Raw genomic sequence first — 26,601 nt, 5'->3', positions numbered from 1 at the left:
ATTTTAATACTAAAGAACTCTTACATTAAAATTGGGCTAAAACCCAGGTTTTGCCATTCACATTGACTATAAAGACATTCTATAATAACATCAAGTGAATTTTAAAAAGTCAGAAAAACACTGAGATTTTTCAAAAAGCCCATCACTTACTGAAACTAAATCTAAAGGTGTTTGTCCTTCCTGATTTTTAAGAGTTGGGTCAGCTCCATGGGCTAGCAACAAAGCACAAAGCTGTGTTCGTCCCTTTTGGGCTGCTTCGTGCAAAGGTGTGAAAGCCCATTTGTCCGTGGCATTGACACATGCATTATACTTTATTAGTAGAGCTGCTACATCTACATGCTGTAAAAGAAAATACCCGTTACGGTCTGAAATATTATTTTGTCACACTTTACTTTCTTAAGAAGAAACGAGTTGTGTACCTACTTCCACATTTTCAAACTTACTCTGGAAATGAAAAGAAAAACTCTTTCTCCCCAACATCACAACTTATGGGTAGCTGATTAAAAATTACAGTGGACATTTCAATAACTTGAGAAACTATCTAGAAAAGAGTTAGGAATTCTATTTAGCAGGAAACTAGACTAATATGACTTCAATCATTTTTAATTTATTCAAATGTTATAACTACTAAATGTCAATTTATAAAGCAGCAATCTTCCTCAATTATTCAAACTATACCATTGAAGATGGTCAATTTTGAATGTAACATTGGACTATGACAAGTCAGGAACAACGCATCTGAATCTGTACAGATTCCATCTACCCCGTTGGTGCCCCAGTGGATTTTCTGAGTACCAACAAATAAACACAATCACCAACATCTCACTGAAAATAAGAGACAGGTGTTAAGGCAGACAATAAAACAAACAACAATACGCCGCATATCACACAGCAAGCTTAGAACAGATTCAGAAGCGAAATTTGGAAGTTATTTAACTTCTTTAGCTCTCCCACTTACTTCTCTGTAAAATGAGAACATCAAACTACATTCCATTTGAGTTGCAATACTGACTTTCACTTTAAAATTCCACAAATTTTTAAAGGTAACACGGAAGAACTTACCCCGTAAGATGCTGCATTATGTAAAGGAATAAGTCCTCCTTTGTCTTGGGCATTCACATCAGCTCCGTGTTGTAACAAATACTCTGCAACTTCTAAATTATTATAACCAGCTAATTTAGAAAAGAAGTAAAATTACTTTACTTGTTTTTTTTTTAGTCTTATGTCATAATACTTCCACTTGTTAATATAAAAAAGTCATTATATGAATACATATATATGTATTTATAAGGCATAGACATTACTGAAAATATAAAAAAAGAGATTTTGTATAAATCTGAAATAGCTCATTGGACTCTATTAACAATTTACCTTCTGGAAAACACTTCCCCCTTGCCTCAAGTTGGAAGCTTTTTGTGTTATCAATTAGCTTTGTAGATTCCCAAAATTATATTGACTGATTTGCTTGTATCTTTCCTATGAAAACCTTCCTACCAAAGTCTCTGCCTTCATAGGTGTTACATACCACTTCTTGAACTCAGGTACATGGGTCTCAGAGGCTGCAAGTCAAAGGTCTGCAATCACATACAAGTCAAACCAGAGTGGGTCTCAGAGTCCTCTTCCCCAGAAGGCCACAAGAGCATGCTTTTTTGCTAGAGAGAACTCAGAGGTACACATCTCTGCAAGTCTAGTAGAGGAACTTAGGTGCTGTTAAAGCCATGAAATAAAACTTATTTCTATTATAGTTTTTATCCTTTTGCTAAAGGATTTAAAGCAAAAGAATTTAAAAAGATCAAGTAAAGAAGAATACAATTATAAAGCTACCATATTACATTAATCTGAAAGTCTTTCTAGGTCTCAAGGTATGGTATTTAACACTGCAGAAGTGGACAGAAATATTTTGTGCACATAAATTATTTGTGACTTACAAAGACAACTTGGACACAGTAATGTTAAGTGTTCTAGATAAGCTACAAGAAAGATATAAAAGCTAACATAAATATGCACAGCACAACTTCCAATCAGAGGTCAGGTCATATTTTGTCTTGCATGGACTAGAAACTCCTGATAGCCAGTGGAAGTAAAGCTTTTTCTCACCATGTTAGCATTTGTGGCTTATCACTTCCAAAATACTTGAAAGACACATAGAGTAATTGGTTTCTTTGGACAGTGAGGTCTCAACTTACATGGAGTGAGAATTTAAAGGTAAAAATCATGTGTAACACCAAGTTATAATACAAGACTGAAATGAACATAATAGATTTCCATCTCCCACACTACACGAAATGGCAGAAATTTTGCACTATTTTTTCTTCTTTTTATACCATGTTTAAATCATGTATATTTAGACAAACTTGTATGAGTCCACTGTGCCTATGATGGAACTCCACTGAGGTATTAGCTATAGCTCAGTGATTTTAATGATTTCCTAACATCTGTAATGCAGCTGAAAAAGCTGTACTGAAACCACAATATATTGTATATTTGCACTGAAAACAAAGGTACACTGTGCCAGTTTTATGAGTGAAACCTTAAGACAAATGTTACGAAATGAATTGTACCCTGTAAAATTCTTATGTTGAAGCCCTTTACCCCAGTATCTTAGAATATGACTCTATTTGGAGACAGAGCCTTTAAAGAGCTAAAAAAGTTAAAATGAGCCCATTAGGGTGGGCTCTAATCTAATCTGACTGGTTTCCTTAAAAGTAGAGACTAGGACATATAGAAAGAGACACCACGTTCCATGGGAGGACACACTGAGAAGGTAGACAGCTGCAAGCCAAGAGGGGATTTCAGAAGAAACCAACTCTGCCAACACCTTGAACTTGGACTCCTAGCCTCCAGAACTGTGAGAAAACAAATTTCTGTTGTTTAAACCACCTGGTCTTTGGTATGTTGTTATGAGAACTCTCACAAACCAAAACAACAGATAACTTTGGTGAGAGGCTTATGTAACTTCTGAAAGTTTTGAGTTTTTTTTTTTTTTCCTGCTTGTGCTTAGCAGCTATCATCAGGAAGAATAGAAAGCTTTAGCTTCCTATAAGGAAGGCGGGCTCAAGTAGGCATATTTTTCAAAACTTGTTTACCAAAGGTGATACCAATAAAACGATGACCTGGAATAATGATTCCCAAAGCACATGGGGACTGGCAGAGCCTACTTCAATTGTTCTTACTGAATGTAACATACTAGTAATAAAGTGAACTCGAACTCAGCTAATAGCTTCAAGTACGGTTGTCCTGTACAAATATACTAAACAGTATAATGGTGGCATTAGAAGATACTTGATTTGAATTTTTTTTTTTTTAATTTTTTGAGACAGGGTCTCACTTTGTTGCTGGAGTACAGTGGCACAATCAAGGCTCATTGCATCCGTGACCTCCTGGGCTCAATCTTCCCACCTCAGCCTCCTGAATAGCTGGGACTACAGGTGCACACCACCACTCCTGGCTAATTTTTGTAATTTTTTATAGAGGTGCAGTTTTGCCATGTTGCCCAGGCTGCTCTCAAACTCCTGGGGTCAAGCAATCCTCCTGCCTTGGCCTCATAAAGTGTTGGGATTACAAGTGTGAGCCACTGTGCTTGGCCTGATTTGAATTTTTAAAGTTTAGTTACAGAAAATATTTTACCTGGGTAAAATGAATCTCAGATACTACCAGCCTAAATCTGTGAAACTTCATTCACTTACCTGCTAAATGTAAAGGTGTTGAATGTCTGCCTTGGGTATCACGGCAATTTACATTATCAGGAGAAGACAACTTCTTCACTCTGGCTAAACAACCCTTCTTGGCAGCATCTAGCAAAGCTGCATCTCCCCTAAGCAGATCTTGAATATCTGTATCTCCATCTTTAACAAGATCCAAAGGAGTATTTCCATCCCTGTTTTTTTTTGTAGGGTCTGCACCATGCTAGGCATGTGAAAAACAGAAAAAAAGGGGGAAATGGCTTAAATGTGCCTTTGGTCAATGAGAAAATAGTCAATGTAACTATACCAAAGAAAAACTAAATTTATATTGAGACTCTACCTTAAAGGTTAACATCACTGTTACTAATGTTTACTTTATACACAGAATTACTATAAAAAGAATACAGAGGCAGTTAAATATTACTGGATTTTTCTAATGCATTAATGTAGTCAAAATTTTAAACTACATTCAAAATGTCATATTTCATTAAAAATTAACTTTCATGTTATACTATTTTTACTTTTCATGAACATTTAAATAAAGTATAAATCTCTGTATTCTTGTTATTGTAAAACATCCACTGGTATCTGTACTGAACCAGTATCATCCATTTTATCAATGCTAAATAAATCTGGCTTGTAAGTAAATAATTCATCAAATATTTTTAGGTTAAAGTACTAAAGAGAAAAACTAAAAATAATAAGAGAACTATCACAGGATAGTTGGCTCTAGACAAAAATAACTCTAGGTGCTAGTAAACATACTTGTGGATTAAAATATAAAATAATGTTTATGATATTTAGTCTAAAATCTAGGTAGAGAATTAGATAACATTGCTTCCCATCGCTTACTAGTTTAAGTTTATACTAGAATTATTTAGAAAACCATAAACATATGCTATGTAATTCATACTGTTTACAGTTAAGTATTTAAATATACCTGGAGCAGAAGTTTGCAAATTTCATATTTTCCTTTTGCTGCTGCTTCATGTAAAGGTGTAAATTTCCATAAATCAGCTACATTAACTACTGCTCCATGTTTAACAAGAAGTTCTGCAACTTCATAATGTCCATAAGAACATGCATTGTGCAAAGGTACAAGGCCTCTGAAAAGTAATAAATGAACAATAATGCCACAGAAGAACATGTTTTAATTTAAATAATTACATATAACTGATGAAAGATAATTCTTGAACTACATAAGGAATTATACTGATCATACTTTGTAGAACCTAAATCTATTTAAGGCAGAAATAAGTTCTTTTTTGGTGAGTCGGGGAGAACATTTAAAAAATGTTTTAAATGCAGAGACTATAACATTCATCCATATATGCAACATCTAGAATTGTATATTTTTAATAAAAAATAACTTCAAGATAAACTGGAAGAATTCAAAAACGCTCCATGAAAACTGAAAAATATACTACATTAAAAGTCAATATCACACTAATGTTATAATCTCCTTGGCCATTATAAAATTCCCAGACATTATGCCAGTAAAGTCTTTATATGAATGCTAACCATATAAAATCTTAATTGAAATTAAGAAGCTCTATTTAATATTTAGGCCAATGTTAGGAAACAGGCTTCCTTGAAAAATAAAACATATCATATTTCCAGGTTTTCCTAAAAAGGTCAAGTAAAAGTAAGGAAGAGAGTCCATAATAATCGTTGGCATTTACCCTTTATCTTTAGCATGCACATCAGCTCCATGCTGTAGCAGATATTCCACTACGGACACTCTGTTATACCCAGCTGCAAAATGAAGTGGTGTAGACTGACGCCCTTCAATGTCTCTGCAGTTGACACTCTGAACAGTACACAGTTTCTGAAGGACAAAACACAACATACATGATACTACATCTACATATTCTTATTTCTTGTTTCAAGTCATTTAGTAGGAATTTTCAAAGTGTCTGACTTATTTTCTTGTCTTATTAAATCAGTATTCTCAGAAACTATTTAGTATTCTTACTTCATCTTGTCATTTACTCGGAATCCCTCTGGTCCTCTCATCTATGCCTTTTTTTTTGTCTTATTATTTTTTTGAGACAGAGTCTCTCTTGCCCAGGCTGGGGTGCAGTGGCGCAATCTCAGTTCACTGCAACCTCTGTTTCCTGGGTTCAAGCAATTCTCCTGCCTCAGCCTCCCGAGTAGCAGGGACTATAGGCACATGCCAGCACACCTGGCTAATTTTTATATTTTTAGGAGAGGCGGGGTTTCACCATGTTGGCCAGGCTGGTCTCGAACTCCTAGCCTCAAGGGATCCTCCCACCTTGGCCTTCCAAATGCTAGGATTACAAGTGTGAGCCACCGTGCCTGGTCTCACGTATGCCTTTATATTCTACTTTTTCTAAAGCTCAAGGGTAAATTTTATCATTACCGCTACTATATATATATATGTATATATATATATACAGGTAAACTAAGTGCCAATAATCAGCAAGTGTAACTTGCATTTTGTGGCAAATATACATAGAGGTACATGAGATTATGGTAGTACCAGCATTACCAAGGAGTTTATTAAGAATTCAGAATCTCAGATCTCTATCTACTGAGTCAGAATTTGCCCTTTAACAAGATCCCTAGGTAGTATGGAAACACATTAAAGTTTGAAAAGTACTCCTTTAAAGCAGTGGTTCTCCAACTCTAATGTGCATTGGGTCCAACCCTCAAATTTTCAGTGTAACTGGTGTGGAGCCTAAAAATCTCCACTTCTAACAAGTTCTTGGGTGATGCTGATGCTGGTGGTTTAGTAACCATACCACTCTATATGGAATGAAATAACTAATAGAATGCTGATGGTTAGGCTGAATGCGGCGGCTCATGCCTGTAATCACAGCACTTTGGGAGGCTGAGGCGGGCGGGCAGATCACTTGAGGCCAGGAGTTTGAGACCAGCCTGGCCAACATGGCAAAACCCTGTCTCTACTACTTGGGAGGGTGAAGCAGGAGAATCGCTTGAACCTGGGAGACAGCGGTTGCAGTGAGCTGAGATAGTGCCACCGCACTCCAGCATGGGTGACCAACCCAGACTCCATCTCCAAAAAAGAAAAAAAAAATGCTGATGGTTTATACAGTCCTGGGGAGAATTAAGAAAACGGTCAATTTTCTGTGTTCTTTGGTTCAGACGAGGAAGTGTAGTTATGAAAAGTATGAAAGTTTGGGGAAGAAAAGCAACATAGATAGTAAATCAGAGTGCTTCAAGAATCAAAAGAATATATCCATCTTAGGCCGGGCACGGTGGCTCATGCCTGTAATCCCAGCACTTTGGGAGGCCAGGCGGGTGGATCACCTGAGGTCAGGAGTTCGAGACCAGCCTGGCCAACACAGTGAAACCATCTCTACTAAAAATACAAAAAATTATCGGGGCGTGGTGGCGGGCGCCTGTAATGCCAGCTACTCAGGAGGCTGAAGCAAGAGAATCGCTTGAACCCGGGAGGTGGAGGTTGCTGTGAGCTGAGATTGTGCAATTGCACTCCAGCCTGGGCAATAAGAGTGAAACTCCATCTCAAACAAACAAACAAACAAAAGGAACATATCCATATTAGTAAAAACTCTTTCCCCCTTTCTACTATCCTACTCCCAAAGTGGGGATAACCTAAGCTCAATAAAATAAAGGAGCCTGCTATCAGTGGGTTTACCTCAAGAGGATTAATCATTGTCCTGGTAAAAAGCTCTTCTGTGCTTCCCAAATAAGATCTGGCTAGATATACAGATTCAGGGCCCCATTCAAGAGATGGTATTTCAGTGCGTCTCAAGTCAGGTCCCCAGAAACGACTATTTTTAACATGTCTACCTGGTGCTGCTTGATTTGGTAGTTATCACAGGCCATTCTACTCTATACCTGTCAGTTTAATTTTGTCCACTCTGAGACAGGTTTTCTAATAGCATGTGTCGAATAAAGTATCCAGCCTGGTGGATTATCAGTGTACAAACACAACTGAGCACAATAGTTAAGTGTTCATTAGGTAATACGCAGATGTTCTTGTCCCAGTGATTCGTACAGAGCCATCTGTCTGGAGGTAGATAAGAAGAATGGCTGATGGAGATAAATGTCCATCAAGTGATTTTAAAAGCAGAGGGGAGGGAAGAAAGCCTGATACCTGGCACAGGTTTTCCTGAATCCAATGGCATTACTGTGTTCTCTAAGTCCATTTCCTGCCCCCCATCTTCATCTCCTCTTTATCTATCCCCTCCTCTGGACTCCCTCTATGTTTATAAAAACAAAGTTTAGTCTTTAACATGTTACCAAATATAGTTTTATGTTCTTTAATATATTTAAGAGAATGAGCATTTACAATTCTGTATCTCTCCCTGCCCACAAACACCAAAAAAAAAAAAAAAAAAAAAATCAGCTAATTGCTTTCAACTTAATTTTCATGTGTCCTGAAAAAAAAAAAAATCAGTTCACAACCTTTTAACTCAAGTGATTTGTACTTCCACAAGTCAGCAGTAATAGAAACAAAATCCTCCCTTCAACATCCTATTAGCCTCCTACTTAAGGGAATGAGAATAATGAGGATCAAAATAAAAACATGTCAAATAATAAAACTGCATGATAGTTGCATTTTTCTGTGAGAAATGAATTTAAAAAACAAATCTGAAGTTATCTGAGATGTCTATACTGTCTCAGCCTCCCAAGTACCTGGGATTACAGGTGCATGCCACTATGCCTGGCTAATTTTTGTGTCTTTAGTAGAGATGGGGTTTCGCCATGTTGGCCAGGCTGGTCTCAAACTCCTAACCTCACGTGATCCACCCTCCTCAGCCTCACAAAGTGCTGGGATTACAGACAGGCGTGAGCCACTGTGCCCAGTTTTACATACATATTTCTACAGTAAGAGTCAAAACAGTTAAGAAGGGTTACTCTGGGGAAGACTCTTGTCGGAGAAACAGGTAAGAGCTGAAGTTGCAAGCCCTGGGAAAGAGAAGTGGCAACATTATTATTATACTAAGCCCTGGATCCCTAGAGGTAGAGGGGGTAAAGAAATAAAGAAATCAGAAGAAATCTATAGACAGAAGTGATACACTGTTTTTCCCCTTTCTTGTTTTATGTGTCATATGTAAACTAATATAAAATAATTTGATAAACTTTATTCTGTTAAAGGGACAAATGAATAGGTTCTTCAAGTAAAACCCATTTGGTATTACCTGAATTTATTTATATTTGTGAATGTAATATTCACTGGGATGCAGGTGAAAGTGAATCTTTTTCTTTCATTTCTTAAGGCTACTCATTTGTAGAGAACAATTAAGATTGTATTATTGACCTTTTAAGGCAAGGCACATACAAATAAACCAGGCTCTTCATTATAACAGTACAGATTAAATAACAATGTCAAAATAAAAACCCAAAGTTAACAGAAAAATAACATTGTATCTTACTTTTACAGTTTCGACATCTCCAGCCTTTGCAGCTTCCAGCAATTGTCTGTCTGCCTCTGAATTACCTAATGAGATACCCTCTAAAAAAGAGAGAGAGAAAGAGTGACTAACCTCTATTTGGAAGATGGAACCAAGCTTTATGGAAGGCATCTCATCAGAAAGCAAAGTTCTTTTACAATTTGGTAGATTATGTACAAAATCTCCATGGTAGTAAGGGGGTGAGGGTTGGGGAGGGAAAAATAAGATTATCTTAAAACTCTTTGAAATACAACACATATAAGCAAAATATGTAAATGTGTATAATGATTATAAAATGTGATGTAAGCAATATAAAGGAACATAAAGTAGATGACTAAAGATGGCCTGCTCTATAAGCAAGCCATTGGAATGGTGCAAAAGTATTAAATTAAGAGAGCAAACAGAAATCTAACTGTGGTTCTGTCATTAATTAGCTATCTGAACTGGAGCAAGTCACTGGAACTTCCTGGGCCTCAGATTTTTTAGTTCTAAAGACATAAGGTAGACTAGTAGAAATGCAACATCATTTCCAGGTCTGAAATTCTATGTTTACAGCTCATTTAAAGTGTCAGAAAAGGAAAACATCTACCTTGCACCTTAGAACAAAATAAACTCCTGATGGATTAAAGACGTAAGTATGAAAAATTAAACCTTAAAAATACTAGAAGAAAACGGGGGAATATTTTCATAACACGGAATAAAAAAGCTTCTTGGAACAGTACATCAAAAGCAGCATCAAAAAAAAGAAAATTGGTATTTGGAAAAATATGTCAGGTAATAACAGCATTAAACAAGAACAAAATGGGAAAAAACCAAACTGTAACATGCATCTTTTAAGAGAATATATTTGAGGCTACAGTGAGCCAAGATAATGCCATTGCACCCTAGCCTGGGAAACAAGAGTGAAACTCTGTCTCAAAAAAAAAAAAATTATACATATATATATATATATACATATATATATATGGTGTTCTTCTGAAAGGAGTACTTTGAAACGCTTCAACAAATGAGCTAAAGATATGAACAAGAAATTCACACATACAAAAAAGAGACATGGTTGGCTGGGCATGGTGGCTCACGCCTGTAATCCCAGCACTTTGGGAGGCCGAGGCAGACAGATTACTTGAGGTCAGGAGTTGGAGACCAGACTGGGCAACATGGTAAAACCCATAAAATACAAAAGTTAGGCACACGCCTGTAATCTCAGCTACTCAGGAGGGTGAGGCACGAGAATCACTTGAACCTGGGAGGCAGAGGTTGCAGTGAGCCAAGACTGCAGCACTGCACTCCAGCCTGGGTGACAGAGTGAGACTCTATCTCAAAAATAAATAAATAAAAGAAAAGAAAATAAAAAAAAAAAAGAAAGGCCGGGCATGGTGGCTCATGCCTGTAATCCCAGCACTTTGGGAGACCGAGGCAGGGGGAGCACAAGGTCAGAAGTTCAAGACCAGTCTGGCCAACATAGTGAAACTCTGTCTCTACTAAAAATACAAAAAATTAGCCGGGTGCGGTGGTGTGCACCTATAATACCAGCTACTTGGGAGGCTGAGGCAGGAGAACCATGTGAACCCAGGAGGCAGAGATTGCAGTGAGCTGAGATCGCACCATTGCACTCCAGCCCGGGAGACAGTGCGAGACCCTGCTTGGAAAAAAAAACAAAAACAAAGAGAAACGGGCAATAAACATATTAAAATTATGTTCAAACTTACTCATAATCAGAAATGCAAATTAAATGTCTTTTTTTTCCATCTGCTAGTAGGCAGAGAGGAAATGGAGAGCTACACTGATGAGACTTTTATAGTTAGCATTAAAATCTACTACTTCTGTAATTCACACATGCATATTCACTCAAGGAAAATATTAAGAATTGTAATATCTAGTGCTGACAGAAAACAGGTGCTTTCATATATTCCGACTGTAAAATGCGAAATACCAGCTTTCTATTAATAGAATTTGACAATTTTATGCTACCCTTTGACCTGGAAATTCCACTTCAATAATTTATTGTAAGAAACTAGTTGGAAAGGCAAGTAAAAAGCTATATGTAATGGTACCTAGCATAAAACTGACAAGACTACATTCTATCACTAGCCAACTGAATAGGACCAGTGTTATCATCCCAAAAACTGACAATGAAATGAATGTGTGATGTATGGGGGAAGTAATGGGGATCTTGAAAACAGTCTTGTTTAAAGTTCACAGTTTTGGCAGATTCCAGGAGGTTGTATCAATCTGCTTTCATCTGTTCAAGGAGTGTTTCTCAAAACATGGTTCCCAGAACAAAGGCATAAAGATCATCAAGGATTTACCGTTAAAGACAGAAAAGCTTAATCTATTACATTTTTCTCATCTGAGCTTTCAGATGTCAAAGCTACTGCATTAAATTCTAATAAAAGTAGAGATGTAGACAAAAATACTTTAAAATTTATGGGACCAGATATCCGGGCTGAAATGTTTCGTCTATGCCAAGTGTGTAGATATTTGATCTAAATCTTTTAAGATGTAATGAATATGAGTGTATTCAGTTGTTAAATGTTTCAATAAGCCAAATAGTTGGCTACCTTATACAAATTCTACCTGCCTTGAATATGTAGGATCTAAAAATTTCTTTCTTTAAAAATAAATAGCAACCATTTTATCTTACTCTTAAAACTTTCTTGATAAAAACTTGAAAGCCATATATTTAACTTAAGAAACTGGGCAGAAAATGCTACTGGAACAAAAATCATAATTATCACTTAATGACCTTTGGGGACTGAGGATATTCAGCTGATTAAAAGTATAACAACCTAAGAAGAAATAACCAAAAATTCTCAATTTTTCTTATTACCAACTCTTACCTGTAACACCTGATATGCGAAAAATTTTTAAAGGTTAATTAAAAAAAATCAATTTCATGGAAGCATATAATACCTTGGAGGAGTTGCTGTACATTTTCATTTCCCATCTGTAAAGCAGTAAAGCCCTGAAGGGATATAATGTTAGGATCACACCCATAGCTCAGGAGTAGGCGGCAGGTTTGTAGATGACCACAATAAGCAGCTCTGTGTAGAGAAGTCTGACCAAGATTATCCAGAGCATTAACCTTAACAATGCAGAAAAAATTGAAATTAGCCTGCAATGCAAAATTTAAAACCATACAATCATGTATTTAACACTTTTTACTACTTTTAAGTCTCAGTTCTTTTATGAGGCCTATTATCCAATGCCAAAGCAAGTATTTTTGCTCAAATCTAGAGAATAAATTTACCAAGTCATGAAGGCTACCATCAGAAGACTCAATTTTGGGTTAAATGTGAGAGCTGAATAGTAGTTGTGTTTATCATTAAAGCATTCACAGATATTTAGAGCTAGACATTGCCTAAGAAAGTTGAACTCATGTATTTTTACGGATCTCTAAAGTGTAGAAATGTAAAGCTTAACCCCAAGATAGACAATAGTAACAAAGCCAGAGATAAATTAGCATTAAAATGCTTATTTCTATTGGCTTAATCTTCTCCCTTATTTATTACGTAAAATATATAGATACACATACTATGGAATAGTCACACAGTGGAATACTCAGCAATAAAAAGGAACAAACTACTGATACGTGGATGAATCTCCAAAACATCATACAATATGGGAAAAGCCTTACACAAAAGTGTATATTTTGTATGATTCCATGTATGTCAAGGCCTAGAACGCACTTTTATGTCAGAAAAAATAAAATGGTTATCTGTCAAAGTGGAGATTGCCTGGGACTGTGCATTACTTCTGCCATGAGATAATGTTCTATATCTCTACAGGAGTTTTGGTTACATAGGTGTATGTACTAGTCAAAATTCAGCAAACATCCGTTTAAGATCTCTGCATTTCACTGCAAATTTTACATCTAAAGAAAAACTGTAAACAAAGATTAAACTCTAGTTGATGTGCATGCGGAAGTATTTAGGAGGAATAGTCTGCAGATTACTTTGAAATGTGTGAAAAAATAAGATATATTGGTGGATGGAGGAAAAAATGGAAAGATATGTAATAAAACACTATAGTAAAATGTTAGTAATAGAATCTAAGTGGTAGGCAGGTATTTTCTGCAAAATTCTTTCTACTTGGTTATATCTTTGAAATTTTTCACAATAAAAAAAATCACCTGTAAGACTCCACCACCGTTATCCCTACCTTCCTGCTATGGAAATAATTCTTCAACATAGCTTAAGAAATTAAGTTCCTCAGTAATCAATCCTGTGGACACTAGTGTGTTATGAGACACTGACCAATTCATATTCATGGAATCAGATAACATGTGAATGTGAATATAATCAAGACCTCAATGAACCTAAAACTAGAGTATGAATAGCTAGTCTCCATGCTTACAGGGCCTGAAAAATGGATTTAAAATGCTCAGGACAATCAAACTATTTATTCACATACCCTAACTCGCTGAAATGTGAAAAATACTCACTTAAAAAAAAAACTATTTGGGTACCACTTTGTGTTAGGATTAGGGTGACCACTTGTTCTGGTTTGCCTAGGACTTTCCTGGTCTTAGCACTGAAAGTCCTGTGTTCCCAAAAAACCTGAAGTCCTGGACAAAACTGGATGGTTGGTCACCCTAGTCAAGACTGTTTCACTGAGTGTCACAACTCTAATTCAATATGCATCCAGATATTCTTCAAGTAATGTACCACAAGTATGAAAACAGCAATCAACAAACAGTTATAGAACAGAGAGACAAGATATGCCAAGCAGTCAAGCAGAAATAAACTTTATTTTATTCAATAATTTACAATAGGAAAGATCAAGATTATACATTATCAAGAATTCCCCCAAATCAAAGAGAAATTAAGACACAGAGAGGCAACACAAAAAGAAACTGGAGAGCTCTAAATGGTTCCTTGAATGAATGGAAACTCAAGAAAAGACAGGTAAGAATAAACTATTCTGCAAAGTTCATTTATGGAAGGGCTTCAGGGGCCATCCAAGGAGAAGAGCGTCTATTATTCTTCCCCCTTCATCCACAGCACATCTATTCTTTCTCTGTTATAGAGTATACTGAATTTCAACTAAAGATTTTGTTTGAAGGAGGCAAGTATCTGTGGCTAAAAACTGTAAAAACTGCTGAATTAGGTGACTACTGTCATCTCTTCCAATCTGAGATGCTATGTATATCTTTTACTGAGTAGTACTTTTAAAAGTTCCTGGGTAAGAGATGATTTCTAGCCTTGATGAAAGCATATTGGTGAATAAAAGGCTTTGTGCACAAATGCCAACTCAAGAACAGTAACTTATCAACATGGGGAGCTATTATGTTTTTAGTCAAATTATTTAAATAATATATTTCCTTCCGTTCAAGTCCTTTGGCTTAGTTACAGAAATAACAGAGGGTAAAACACAAAACACAAAAACCAAAAACGGTGGTTGGGGAAAATAACAGAAGTTATCATGACAACCAAGAATTAGAAGATATGGGTGAGAAAAGATGATTAGAAAAGATGATAGGTCAGAAAAGTCCTTAAGAATAACTTTGACCTGTGGGCTGTGGTTAAAAGGAATGGAGGAGGGAGGACATACAGGAATAATGTGTATCTGAATAAACCCATAGATGTTCTAGCAAAAATTAGATATAGAAAAGGTTACCTGCAGGACAATTCTTAAGCATAGATTATAAGGAAAAAAAAGTAATACTTATGAGAAAGTAGTTTAGGAAGTCAGGCATTTTGCCTGCTAAATAAAAAATAACTCATTGGATTACCAAAGATTACCAAAAAGGAAGTATACCTTTGCTTCATGTTTCACCACTACTTCAACAACATCATTATGAGCTTTCTCAGATGCCACGTGCAGAGGAGTCAAGAATCTTAAAGAGAAAAAAATCAGCCAGACAGTGAATATATTTTCCAAAAGAGTAAAATCTCCATAATATTCAATAATTAAATGTATACTTACTCTTTAGTCTTTTCATTGATGTTTGCTCCTTTTCTTAGCAACAGTTCACATATTTGCTTTCTTTTGGGATATGGAGATGCAGCAGCACAATGCTAAATAATTTAAATTGCAGCATTAATCAAGGACTATACATAATTGATTTTAAGAACATTCGTGTTTCCAATCAAGAACAATCAAGTAGTTATTTAATCTTTCTGTTTTACTTTTGACGCAACTTTGCTCTTGACTTCTGATTGAATTGCAACAATAACCAAATTCTGACAGGACCTGAAAATCCTACCTATCAGATAATATCTATTATTAAATATTCCAATCAAACTTTACAGTTGTCCTGTATCTTCGAAAAAGCTACCATTGGTGTGATGAAAACCTTAATGTGACCAATATCCTTTTCAAAACTGTTTCCAAGTAGCATTGTGTTCATGCAATATTTTAAAGGTTAAGAAAACACCCTTGCAAAGGTTGAGGTTTCTTTACATGAAGAAATAACAGAATATAGCCGGGTGCAGTGGCTCATGCCTGTAATCCCAGCACTTTGGGAGGCTGAGGCAGGCGGGTCACCTAAGGTCAGGAGTTCAAGACCAGCCTGGCAAACATAGTGAAACCCCCTCTCTACTAAAAATACAAAAATTAGCCAGCCGTGGTAGCACGTGCCTGTAATCCTAGCTACTCGCGAGGCTGAGACAGGAGAATCACTTGAACCCGGGAGGTGGAGGTTGCAGTGAGCTGAGATCATGCCACTGCACTCTAGCCTGGGCGACAGAGCAAGACTCTATCTCAAAAAAAAAAAACAAAAAAAAAAACACTCATCAGCTCTGGATTCTGTTTGGTAATAGCACTGATACAGCTGATAAGCTGAGCAGTATTTATATCTCTCTCAACTAGTTGCTTTGGCAGAATAAGGAGCATGCATTACCTCTTTGCAAAATCAGTGGTGGAAAATGATATAATCTGGAGTTTGAGGCTGCAGCATCTCTATCTATGATGTATCCAGGAGGAAAGGAGACAGGAAGTAGAGATTTACCAGTTATAAGCCTAAGCCTAATATCTGCACAATAGGTGTTCAATAATGTCTGAATGATACATGACTAAATCAATGTATATATGTTAAATTAAAACTGAAACCTGAAAACCTATAGAATAAAAGTTCTGGGTAATTTTTCAGCTAAGTTGCTCTATACATCTAAAAACACAGTATACATGAAATTTGTTCTTTGATTTTAATCTGTTGTTAATCATAAAGCTTATCAGATCCTCATGACTTTGCTGCAGATCCATTCTTTGATGTTGCTGTCACCAAAATCATTCCTTTACCCTAAATAAAACCAATTCTAATCGGAGAACATAGTTCCTTTGGTAGGTTAAGGGTAACCATCCCAGGACACCTATCATGAAAGCACAGAGACCAGACATGGTTTTTTAAAGACTTTTTTTTTAAATCATATCCACCTCAAATTACACCCTACTCCTCTGCACCATCTTGGAGCAGGGCCTGTAAATCTCTGGGAACCTGTAAGAAACTGCTACTGCACCATAACTACTCACCAACACAACTCCTAGTGTGTTTTAAGGTTAATTACAAAAATGAGTTGCTTAACAGTAGTTATGACCAGAATTTTCCATGTCAGTCTTTGCATGTTTCTTTGTACAGTTTTAATGCTGTTGTGGTTTTAATTTTGTACTAGCATTTCTTATTAGTCTACAGCTTTGCTATTTTTTTTTTAATTTAGATGTTTCTTACAAGCAGTAAAAAGGTCCAAAATGCTTTATAGGTAGGTTTCTACATAAATTTCATAGTTTACATTATGGCATAAGGAAGAAAACTTCTCATAAAAGGTATCAGGTAAGTAAGGCTACCATCGGTTAAATCAGTTAAATCACACACATTAACTTACTTATCTTCTCTCACCCGAAGCACATTCTGCAACTCACACAACAGGATTTACTTTCTTCCTTTTAAATTTCTACCTTTAAGTTTCTTTTTTTCTACCTTTCAATTTTAAGGTAGCCCCTGATTTTACCATTCCCTCTCTTATCTTTTATCATGTATCCCTATTAGCTCCCATTCTTTTCTGTTTTTCCTTAGACTTCTCTACTCACATCTATTTTGTCATAGCTCCACAGTTATTATTACCTCTATCAAGGAAGTAACCTCTAAAATACTTCATTCACATTCTAGATCTAATTTTGAAGGACTACACCAAGTGTTTTCATCTGGATGGTGGTATTTATTTTATTTTTCATTATTTTCATTGGGTTCCAAATTTTCTAACCTAAGCATTCATTTTTATAGCCCCTAAAAGGCAAACTGTATGCATCACTTATGATAATAAAAGCATTACATATAATACATGCCAGAATATGAATTTTTTTTTTTTCTGAGCATTCTCGAACTGATAATAGCATTGCTTTCTGCAGGGTGAGGCTGTCTATTTTTTGGCATTGTTTAAATTTTTAAAAAATATTTGTACAGGCAGTAATTTTTTAAAACTACAGACTCAAAAAAATGCTAGTTCTAAAAGTAGAATATTATGATTAGTTTAGCATGTTCTTGGTTACTGCATTTTAAAAACTTAAATCTGAAACATTACCAATGCTGTTTCATGTGTTTGAGGATGCTTGAAATTCACCATTTCCAGAGAGAGATGTTTTTTGATTCGAGTAACATCAGCTTCTCGTGCAGCCTGCAGCAACGAGTGGCCTTTAAATTCATCTAGATGAAGAAAAAGCATTTACATCTATAACGAGATCAAATTGAAAAGGCTTATCTAAAAGACATCTAGTATTTTCCTTGAACTTATTTTCAAAATAATCTTCCAAAACAGCCGGATTGAGGCTCTAAAGATATTCTCCAAATTTAACCCCTGAAAACAGACAGTGGTACTCCAGTTCCCCTAAGTTATGGGGCAATTGTATAGACATATGGCCTCAAGAGTATACACAGGTTTAGCCCATGGCAGATTCATGGTTTGTTCTAATTCATAATTCATTTTGGGATATCTGGAGTACTACAATATATTCCTAGACTGGAGACGTTTTAGAATATTTCAAGCACAAAATTTTTCTCAGTAAAGAAATAGTGATCTCTACACTGACATCATGGCTATAGCAGACAGACAGCTTTGCTCAAACCATCAGGGAACTGGGAACTAGAAAAGTTGGATATCTGCAAAAGCCACCTATGATGATGAAAAAATAAAAGAGGTTTTCCTTAAGATTCTCTTTTACTCTTCAGACTTGTGGAACTACCAATCATTCTTTGTTATTCCAGGATAATACAAATCCAATATAAGTTGCTTATTTGTATGCACTAATACCATATCCAAACTATGTGGTTATTTCTCACTACATCTACTTCAGCTATAGACAGAAAACCAAAGAACTTGGCCCAGGTGCCAACGAATATCAGATGTTAAGATCTGGAGACTATTTACAAGATGGCAATCTTATGAAGCTTTAACTTCACAAATTCATAAGCTTCATAGATTAAACAGAAAAGTCATATCAACGATGAAAACAAACCAAATGCTTTCATTTCAAAGGCATACGATCTAATAAGTCTCATACAGTACATATAAAAAGCATATAACTTGACTTGAAAAAATTAATACAAACATATTTTCTTTTCATAGCATCTTAAGTAGAAACTTCCAAATTATTAAATATGCTGAACAACAGTGGATACCCATGGCTAAGAAAAATATTCTATTATTTAAACATTTCTAAAAACAAACAGGAAAGAAAAAATGTTCAGTTTATTGATATAATATCCTACCTGAACATTCATAATCTTATACTCACATGCTAATCTTTCTTTTAACTGTGGTGTGGGAGCCAAGTCTATAGCACTTTTATTGTGACAATTGAGCAGTGTTGGGTCTGCACCATAACTTAAGAGAAGAGAACATACTTCAACCCTGTTCTTAGAAGCTGCCTCATGAAGAGGAGTGAATTGCCACAAGTCCATTGCATTTACACAGGCACCATGCTGGAGAGCAAAAAAGCATATATTTAATGTTCAATTTTTAAAAGAATTCAGAATTATTCGTACTGTGTAATTTAACATCATACAAGCTAAAACAGGTTATGTTTCCAAAGTTCACTTTTTAAGCCAATTATTTCAGAATGAGTATACATTTTTCCCAATAGAAAAAACAGTAGCTGATTGCTAGCCCTACCAACAAGGGTCTACTTAACTTTTCTACTTTTAAGAACAGTTAAGAACGAAGCTTTAGATTTAACCTGCATCTTTTCCAAGAACGAATGCTCCTCTTACGGTATAGCTGACATACAGTGAAACACACAACTTTGATGAATACTGACAAATGTATATATCTGTGATACCATCACCCAAATCAAGATACAAGACACTTTCATTACCCCAGAATGTTTCCTCATGCTCCTTTTATAGACAATTCCTGCCCCCATTCTGGCCACATATTAGATATATCTGTTCTTCAATTTTGTAAGAATAGAAGAATATAAATTTCTAACGTATGTACTTGTCTAGATTCTTTCATACATATAATGTTGCTGAGATTCATTCATGTTGTTGCACAAGTAGTTCATTTTCATTGTTGAGGGGTATTTCACAGTATACATATATCATAATTTGCTTATTTATCATCCTGTTAATGGAGATTTGGACTGTTTCTAGTTGGCTGGTTGAGTATCTCTAATCTGAAAACCTGAAATGCAAAATACTCCAAAATCCAAAACTTTTGAATACCGACATGACGACACAAGTGGAAAATTCCACACCTAACCTTATGCGCACAAACTTAATTCATGCACAAAATTATTAAAAATGTTATATAAAATCATCTTCAGGCTATGTATATAAGGTGTATATGAAACGTAAGTGAATTTCATGTGCAGACTTGGGTTCCATCCTCAAGATTTCTCATTATGTAGTATATATGCAAATATTCTCAAATCCAAAAAATATCTGAAATCTAAAACACTTCTGGTCCCAAGCATTTCAGATAATGGATACTCAACCTGTGTTACAAATCAGCTACCATAAACATTTCTTTATGAACATATGCTGTCACGGTAGATATATGTTTAACTTTATTAGAAACTGTCAAAGAGTCTTCTAACGTGGCTATAGCACTTTATACAGCCAGCCATCAGCAACATTTGAGTTCCACTGCTACGTGGCAACGTTTGAGTTCCAGTTGCTACATATCCTTGCTAACACTTTGTATTGTTAGGCTTTTTAATTTTAGCCATTTCCAAGTACTGGAGTTGGCTAAGTATGGACCACTGAAGTCATACTAGTTTAACCAATCAAACACAAATTTCCTTCTACAGCATTCAACTAAGGTGAACCAGCTTCTTACTCTTTCAGTATTTTTGACAATGGGGAGCTAATTTGCAGCTAACATGGCTTTTTATAATTACTAGAGAACTTCTGTTGTTAGAAAGTTTTCTTCTATATTAAGTTAAAATATGCACTTTTAACTTTCATCTATTTGCCTTTGGAGCAAAAGACATCATAAAGGACACTGATCTTTCATATCAGATGGTTTCCACTTATTATCGTGGTGGCCCTCAACTAAATATACTTTAGTTTAAAAAATTCATTAAAAAATAATTGAGGCCAGGGGCAGTGGCTTATGCCTATAATTCCAGCACTTTGGGAGGCCGAGGTGGGTGGATCGCTTGAGCTTAGGAGTTCAAGACCAAACTAGGCAACATGGTGAAAACCTATCTCTACAAAAAATAAAAAAATTAACATGTGTGGTGGCACCACACCTGTAATTTCAGCTACTTGGGAGGCTGAGGTGGGAGGATCACCTGAGCCTGGGAAGGTCGTGGCTGCAATGAGCCATGATTGCGCCACTGCACTCCAACCTGGGTGGTAGAGTGAGACCCTCTCCCCCCAAACCAAAAAAACAAAAACAAAAACAAAAAAACCCAAACCAAACCAAACCGAGAGCCTATAGATTCCAGTGTGGTTTGGGTGTGCAGAGTACAGTGCATCCATGCTTATATTTGCTTGCAATACTATTCTACTACTGGCACAAAATTATGACAGCTTTTTAAGTTGTCACATTATAATTTATACTTAAATTGAGTTAATGGGTCATTTAAAAACTCTGTGTTATTGTTTAAACAAGAAGTAAACACCAAAGTATTTTCTCCTCTCCCATCTTGTTCTTGTGCGACTTATTTCGTGAACTTAAGTGTCCTTGCTGAGCCCCATTAATCTTACTGGCTTCACCCAAAGCTTAGAGCCTGGTGAGATGGTTTTGAGCCTTGATTCTATCAACTTGAATATTAGTTATCCTTCCCAGCTTTATGTTAATCTGCAAACTGGATAAGCATTCCTTCTAATTTTTTATCAAGTCAACCATAAAAATGTGCACCACAATAAAGATAGAAACTTCAGGCCCCACTGGAGGTTCCAACATTCCCTTCCAAGCAAAGAAATATCAGTCAACACTCTGCACAGTGGTTCAATTAATTATGAATCTATCTGACATAATTTTTCCTTCCATTCTAGCCAGATCTGTCTACTTGCTTCCTAGTATTCAGAGACTATGAGGAAGAATGTTAAGAGAATTCCCTGTTATTCTTGTGCCTGTTAGAGCCAGACCTTCATTATTTGAATGCTTTGTCCAGGGATCATGTCTTAGTGCCTTCCATGGCTAGCAAATGCCCTGGTCATGGAAAGCAGTCACTGGGTGTTTGCTGTTAAATGCCAGCTTCTGGTAGCCAAACTATTTAGGCAAGTGTTGCCAATTGACTCAGCAGTGCTCAGAATCTGCATTCTCAATCCCTATCTACTTGCTTTCTCCTGACTTTTCTTAACTTTACTACCCTGGTAACCCCCTCTGTAGGTATGACCTCTAGTCAGCCTTTCATTCTTATTCAGCAAAATACTAGGTCTTAGGAAAATACCACTCAGTTGTCTTTAAGTCCAAGTGCAATCTGTTTGATGTTTCATTCTTATCCATAGCAACTTTCAAATGGTCTGCTGGAGTCAAGATTCAGTTTTACAAGAAGCAAAAGCATTACTGTTACAAATGTATAACATTACAGCCACATTATAAGTTTAATACGCTACTCAGAGTATCTAATTATTATTATAAAGTTGTTTCTATGGGAAAATGTATTTCATAAGACGCAGGCCCGAAAGGAACCAAAGAGGCAGCGGAAACAAGTGTCCTCTTTCTCTTCCCGTAACAGCTGCTGAGAGTGGGGAAAAGTGCTGAAGGAGTAGAATGGGTGCAGGGTAACAGAAGTTAAAGGGTATAGGTAACATCCTGGGATCCACTTCCAAAGATAATATTTATCTTCTACTCTCATCTAAAAGGCATCAAAATAGGAAGTTTTGGACTGGGTGTGATGGCTCATGTCTGTAATCCCAGCACTTTGGGAGGCTGAGGTGGGCAGATCACTTGAGGTCTGGAGTTCAAGACCAGCCTGGCCAACATGGTGAAACTCTGTATCTACTAAAAATAGAAAATTAGCTGGGCATGGTGGCACATACCTGTAATCCCAGGTACTTGGGAGGCTGAGGCAGGAGAATCGCTTGAACCCAGGAGGCGGAGGTTGCAGTGAGCGGAGATTGTGCCACTGCACTCCAGGCTGGGAGACAAAGCAAGACTCCGTCTCAAAAAAAAAAAACCAAAAACCAAAAACCAAAAAAAAAAAAAAAAAAAAAAGGTTCTTGCTAGTCTTGGGAACCTGTTTGTTAAACAGCTGTTGAGCATACTGGAAGAAGTGAACCTTACCAAATGGGCCAGCTCCAACTCAAAGTACAACTGGCAAATCTTGCTATTATATCTGGTGGTTTTAACAAAATATGAGTCACTAAAAACTGCTTCTTAGAGTTTTGAAACTTCACCTTTAGCTATAAATTATGGAATCACTTTATCTGCTATTCTATATGATTTTTTTTTTTTTTTTGAGACAAGGTCTCACTCTTGCCCATGCTAGAGTGCACTGGTGCGATCTTGGCTCACTGTAACCTCCATCTCCAGGTTCAAACGATTCTCCTGCCACAGCCTCCTGAGTAGATGGATTTCAGATGATGCGTCACAAGATGATGTGTAGCAAGATGACGGTGCTACTTTATATTTAAAAACATATGGTATCCAGGCTGGGCATGGTGGCTCATGGCTGTAATCCCAGCACTTTGGGAGGCTGAGGCAGGTGGATCACTTGAGGTCAGGAGTTCAAGACTAGCCTGGCCAACATGGTGAAACCCCATCTCTAACAAAACTTAGCTGGGCGTGATGGCGCCTGTCTGAAATCCCATCTACTCAGGAGGCTGTGGCAGGAGAATCGTTTGAACCCTGGAGGTGGAGGTTGCAGTGAGCCAAGATCGCACCACTGCACTCCGGCCTGGGCAAGAGTGAGACCTTGTCTCAAAAAAAAAAAAACAACAACAAAAAAACAAAAGAAAACATATGGTATCTCAAAAATCTCAAAGCAGTCAAATGCTGAGCTATCAGTCACCTATATTTTATAATGCTTATAAATACTTCTACTTTTTTAAGTACTAAGAACACAGAAAATAAAAAGAAACCCAGATATACTAATGTATTTCAAGTTATTTTATATAACTCTAGAAAGTAATTAGGAGAGTACAAGAGCACTAACCTTGACCAAAAGTTCAGTTACTTCATAATGACCATAAGAACAGGCATTGTGTAATGGTACCAGATCACTACAATGAGAAGCGGGGGGAAAAATCCTATTTCAGTATAGATTTCTTAGGCCTAAGGAAATTTATAAATTAAAATTTATTTAATTACTTATACTTAAATAGCAAATGGATTATGTGATGTTCTAATAAAAATGTTCAAAATTTAGTAACATCCATTTGAACCCTAAGTCCTAAGAATTTGAACTCCCAAGTCTCTTTCAAATCCATCTTCCTTTATACTTCACTGCTACTGCGAACTCCCAAGTCTCTTTCAAATCCATCTTCCTTTATACTTCACTGCTACTGCCACTGCCTTAGTTTTGGGCCTATGTTATTTCTCCCTTGCACTATTGAAATAGCTCCCACCCCACTTTATCCTCCAAGCTGAGGCAGATTTTTCTAAAAGGTAAGTCTGATGTAGTTACACCTTAACTCTGTGCTTTCAAGAGATGGTTCCAACTTATTAACGTGGCACACACAATTATCTGGCTCCCTCTCTAGGCTTACCCTTCAATAATGGTATATTAAACTTATAGTTCCCTGTATGTCTCTACATATACTGTTCCCTGGGTATAGATTTCCCTCCCTCCTTTGTTCTAGCTCATTTCTACATGTCTTTTCCAGACTTAGCTCAAATACTGGCTCATTTTTAAAACTTTTTTGAGATCCTTAATAAGCTGAAACCCAATTCTTCCATGATGGGAATGGAGGAAGAACTTTCTCTATGGGAAGATACAGTTAAACTTTAAAATCTTGACTTCTATCTTGAAGCTTTTCCTTCTCCTTTGGGATCATTCACTAATATGCTGCCATAGCCACCATCATGCCAAACTCTGGTAAGGGATGGTCACCGGTGATTTAGTCTTTAGTTTTGAGTCCTCTCTTTAAAGGTTCATGGCTTTCCTTACTATTTTTGAATATATGATTCTTCACTTGCCTGAGCACCAATTTTGTTCCTAACTACCTACTAGATGCTTCCACTATGTTCCTGTATCATCCCATTAAACTAAGAGTTCTAGGCCAGGCGTGGTGGCTCATGCCTGTAATCTGAGCACTTTGGGAGGCCGAGCCAGGTGGATCACCTGAGGTCAGGAGTTTGAGCCTGGCCAACATGGCGAAACCTTGTCTCTACTAAAAATATGAAAATTAGCCAGGTGTGGTGGTGTGCGCCTGTAATCCCAGCTACTCAGGAGCCTGAGGCAGGAGAATCACTTGAACCTGGGAGGTGGAGGTTGCAGTGAACCAAGATCGCGCCACTGCACTCCAGCCTGGGCGACAGAGCAAGACTCCATCTAAAAAAAATAAAAATAAAAAACGCAACAAACAAACAAATAAAAAACTAAGAGTTCTAGAAGTCAATTCAACATTTTCCCCCCAAACAATTTTGCCTCCTGTATTTCGTATGTGTATCACTGGATCTAACTCATTCAGAACTTGAAGTGTAGTTTTCCTTTTATTCCTCGCTCATCATATCCATTCAACAAATCTTATCCATTCTTACACTGCAATATCTCTTGCATCTATGCCTTCATTTTCATTTCTTCTGCCACCATTATTATGGATCCTGATTATGCTTAAACCTCTAGAATGCTCACTTTCCTAATTGCTGCTTTTGCTTCTAGTCTCCTCTCTCTCCAATTTAGCCAACACATTGCTTTCAAATGCACCTCCTAAAACTTCTTTTAGAATAATCATCCCCTTTGTTTTAGATCACAGGGTGAAGTCTGAATTACTTAGGCTAAATACCCAGTCCTCCAAAACCTGGTTCTTACCTATTTCTCTAATCCTAACCTTCATTTGTCTCCTGTGTGAATCATCTGCTCCAGCAAAGCTAGTCTAGTCTCTGTTTTTTAAATGTGCTTTAATGTCTGCTTTAGCAGCCCCCACTTATCCCAACTGTCTTGCAGACTAATGTCCCACAAACTCTGCTTTCTTGAATTGAGACTTGACTTTACAGTCCAGGTCAAGTCACACCTCATTCTGAGGGATTTCCCAACCACTCCAGTCAACCATCACTGAGAGTTCCCTCCTGGGAATTCCTGCAGTGCTATCCCTCTCTATGACTCAACACTTGGTAGAGACCTCATTGTATTCTTAGGTATCTTTTCATGCCCTCTAAAGTGTAATGTAAACCTTCTATGAGCTGTGGGCTTAAGGTTTTATAATTTCCTGCGCCCTCAGAACAACCTGTACATTGTAAAAGCTCAATACATGTTAATGTTATTTAGTAAAAAATATTATTTTTATAAGGTTACAAAGATTAAGAAGAGGGTAACATTTAAAAAGTCCTTGTTTTTGTTCAAATGCTTACCCTTTATCTTTAGCATGAACATCAGCTCCATGTTGCAGTAACAGCTGTACAATCTTTACTCTGTTATATCCTGCTGCCAAATGCAATGGAGTTGACTGAAATATTAATCAAATATATTAATGAAATTCAAATAATGGTTGAATAAAATGTGTGAGAGGGAAAAAACCCAAATATAAAACCAGAAAATCCAGTTATAACTTCATTGTCTAAGTAGTTATCAATTTGGTTTTACAAAATCCAACATACACACTGAAGGCATAGTACACAAGTTTATAAATTCACTATTGCATATAGGAAGCAAATAACTTTATCATCAATAAAGTTTTACTAGGCTTAAGAATTTGAAATACTGAAAATACTGAAACACTTAAAACATCAGCACTCTCTTCAAATATATTTCAATTTATCATAAGATAAACACATCTTTATCTTTATGTTACCAGGAGATAAGCACAAACTCAGTTGCAAAATGAAGTACCTTTCTGCCATCACTTGCGTGGCAGTTGACATTTAATGGTGTGAGTAGAGCCATCATTTTTTCTTCATTGCCACTCCTAGAATACAAAAAAAGTATTAGTAATTTGCATTCTTCATCAGATCTTCCTCAAGATA

At 36.5% G+C, this 26,601-nt stretch overlaps 1 protein-coding gene across 2 annotated transcripts in view; it reads right to left on the bottom strand.

Moving 5' to 3' along the window:
- Positions 1-26,601, bottom strand: part of TNKS2 (tankyrase 2) — a 65,184-nt gene that overhangs the window by 19,192 nt on the left and 19,391 nt on the right. Inside the window, exons 5-18 of one of the 2 annotated variants that reach the window (XM_054503538.2) lie at positions 26,468-26,543; positions 25,990-26,084; positions 23,633-23,699; positions 18,818-19,004; positions 17,608-17,729; positions 15,017-15,108; positions 14,849-14,927; positions 12,002-12,173; positions 9,071-9,150; positions 5,366-5,511; positions 4,624-4,789; positions 3,687-3,906; positions 1,063-1,172; positions 151-339 (exon numbers count right to left, since the gene is read on the bottom strand). In XM_054503538.2, coding sequence (XP_054359513.1) covers positions 151-339; positions 1,063-1,172; positions 3,687-3,906; positions 4,624-4,789; positions 5,366-5,511; positions 9,071-9,150; positions 12,002-12,173; positions 14,849-14,927; positions 15,017-15,108; positions 17,608-17,729; positions 18,818-19,004; positions 23,633-23,699; positions 25,990-26,084; positions 26,468-26,543 — 1,801 coding nt within the window. The remainder of the gene's footprint in view (positions 1-150; positions 340-1,062; positions 1,173-3,686; positions 3,907-4,623; positions 4,790-5,365; positions 5,512-9,070; positions 9,151-12,001; positions 12,174-14,848; positions 14,928-15,016; positions 15,109-17,607; positions 17,730-18,817; positions 19,005-23,632; positions 23,700-25,989; positions 26,085-26,467; positions 26,544-26,601) is intronic. The other variant, XM_054503539.2, reaches the window with a different exon arrangement.

Source organism: Pongo pygmaeus, chromosome 8 (genome assembly GCF_028885625.2).
Source record: "Pongo pygmaeus isolate AG05252 chromosome 8, NHGRI_mPonPyg2-v2.0_pri, whole genome shotgun sequence".
NCBI lineage: Eukaryota > Metazoa > Chordata > Mammalia > Primates > Hominidae > Pongo > Pongo pygmaeus.
Note: the sequence above shows the minus strand (reverse complement) of the source record. Positions and strands in the feature narration are given on the sequence as shown.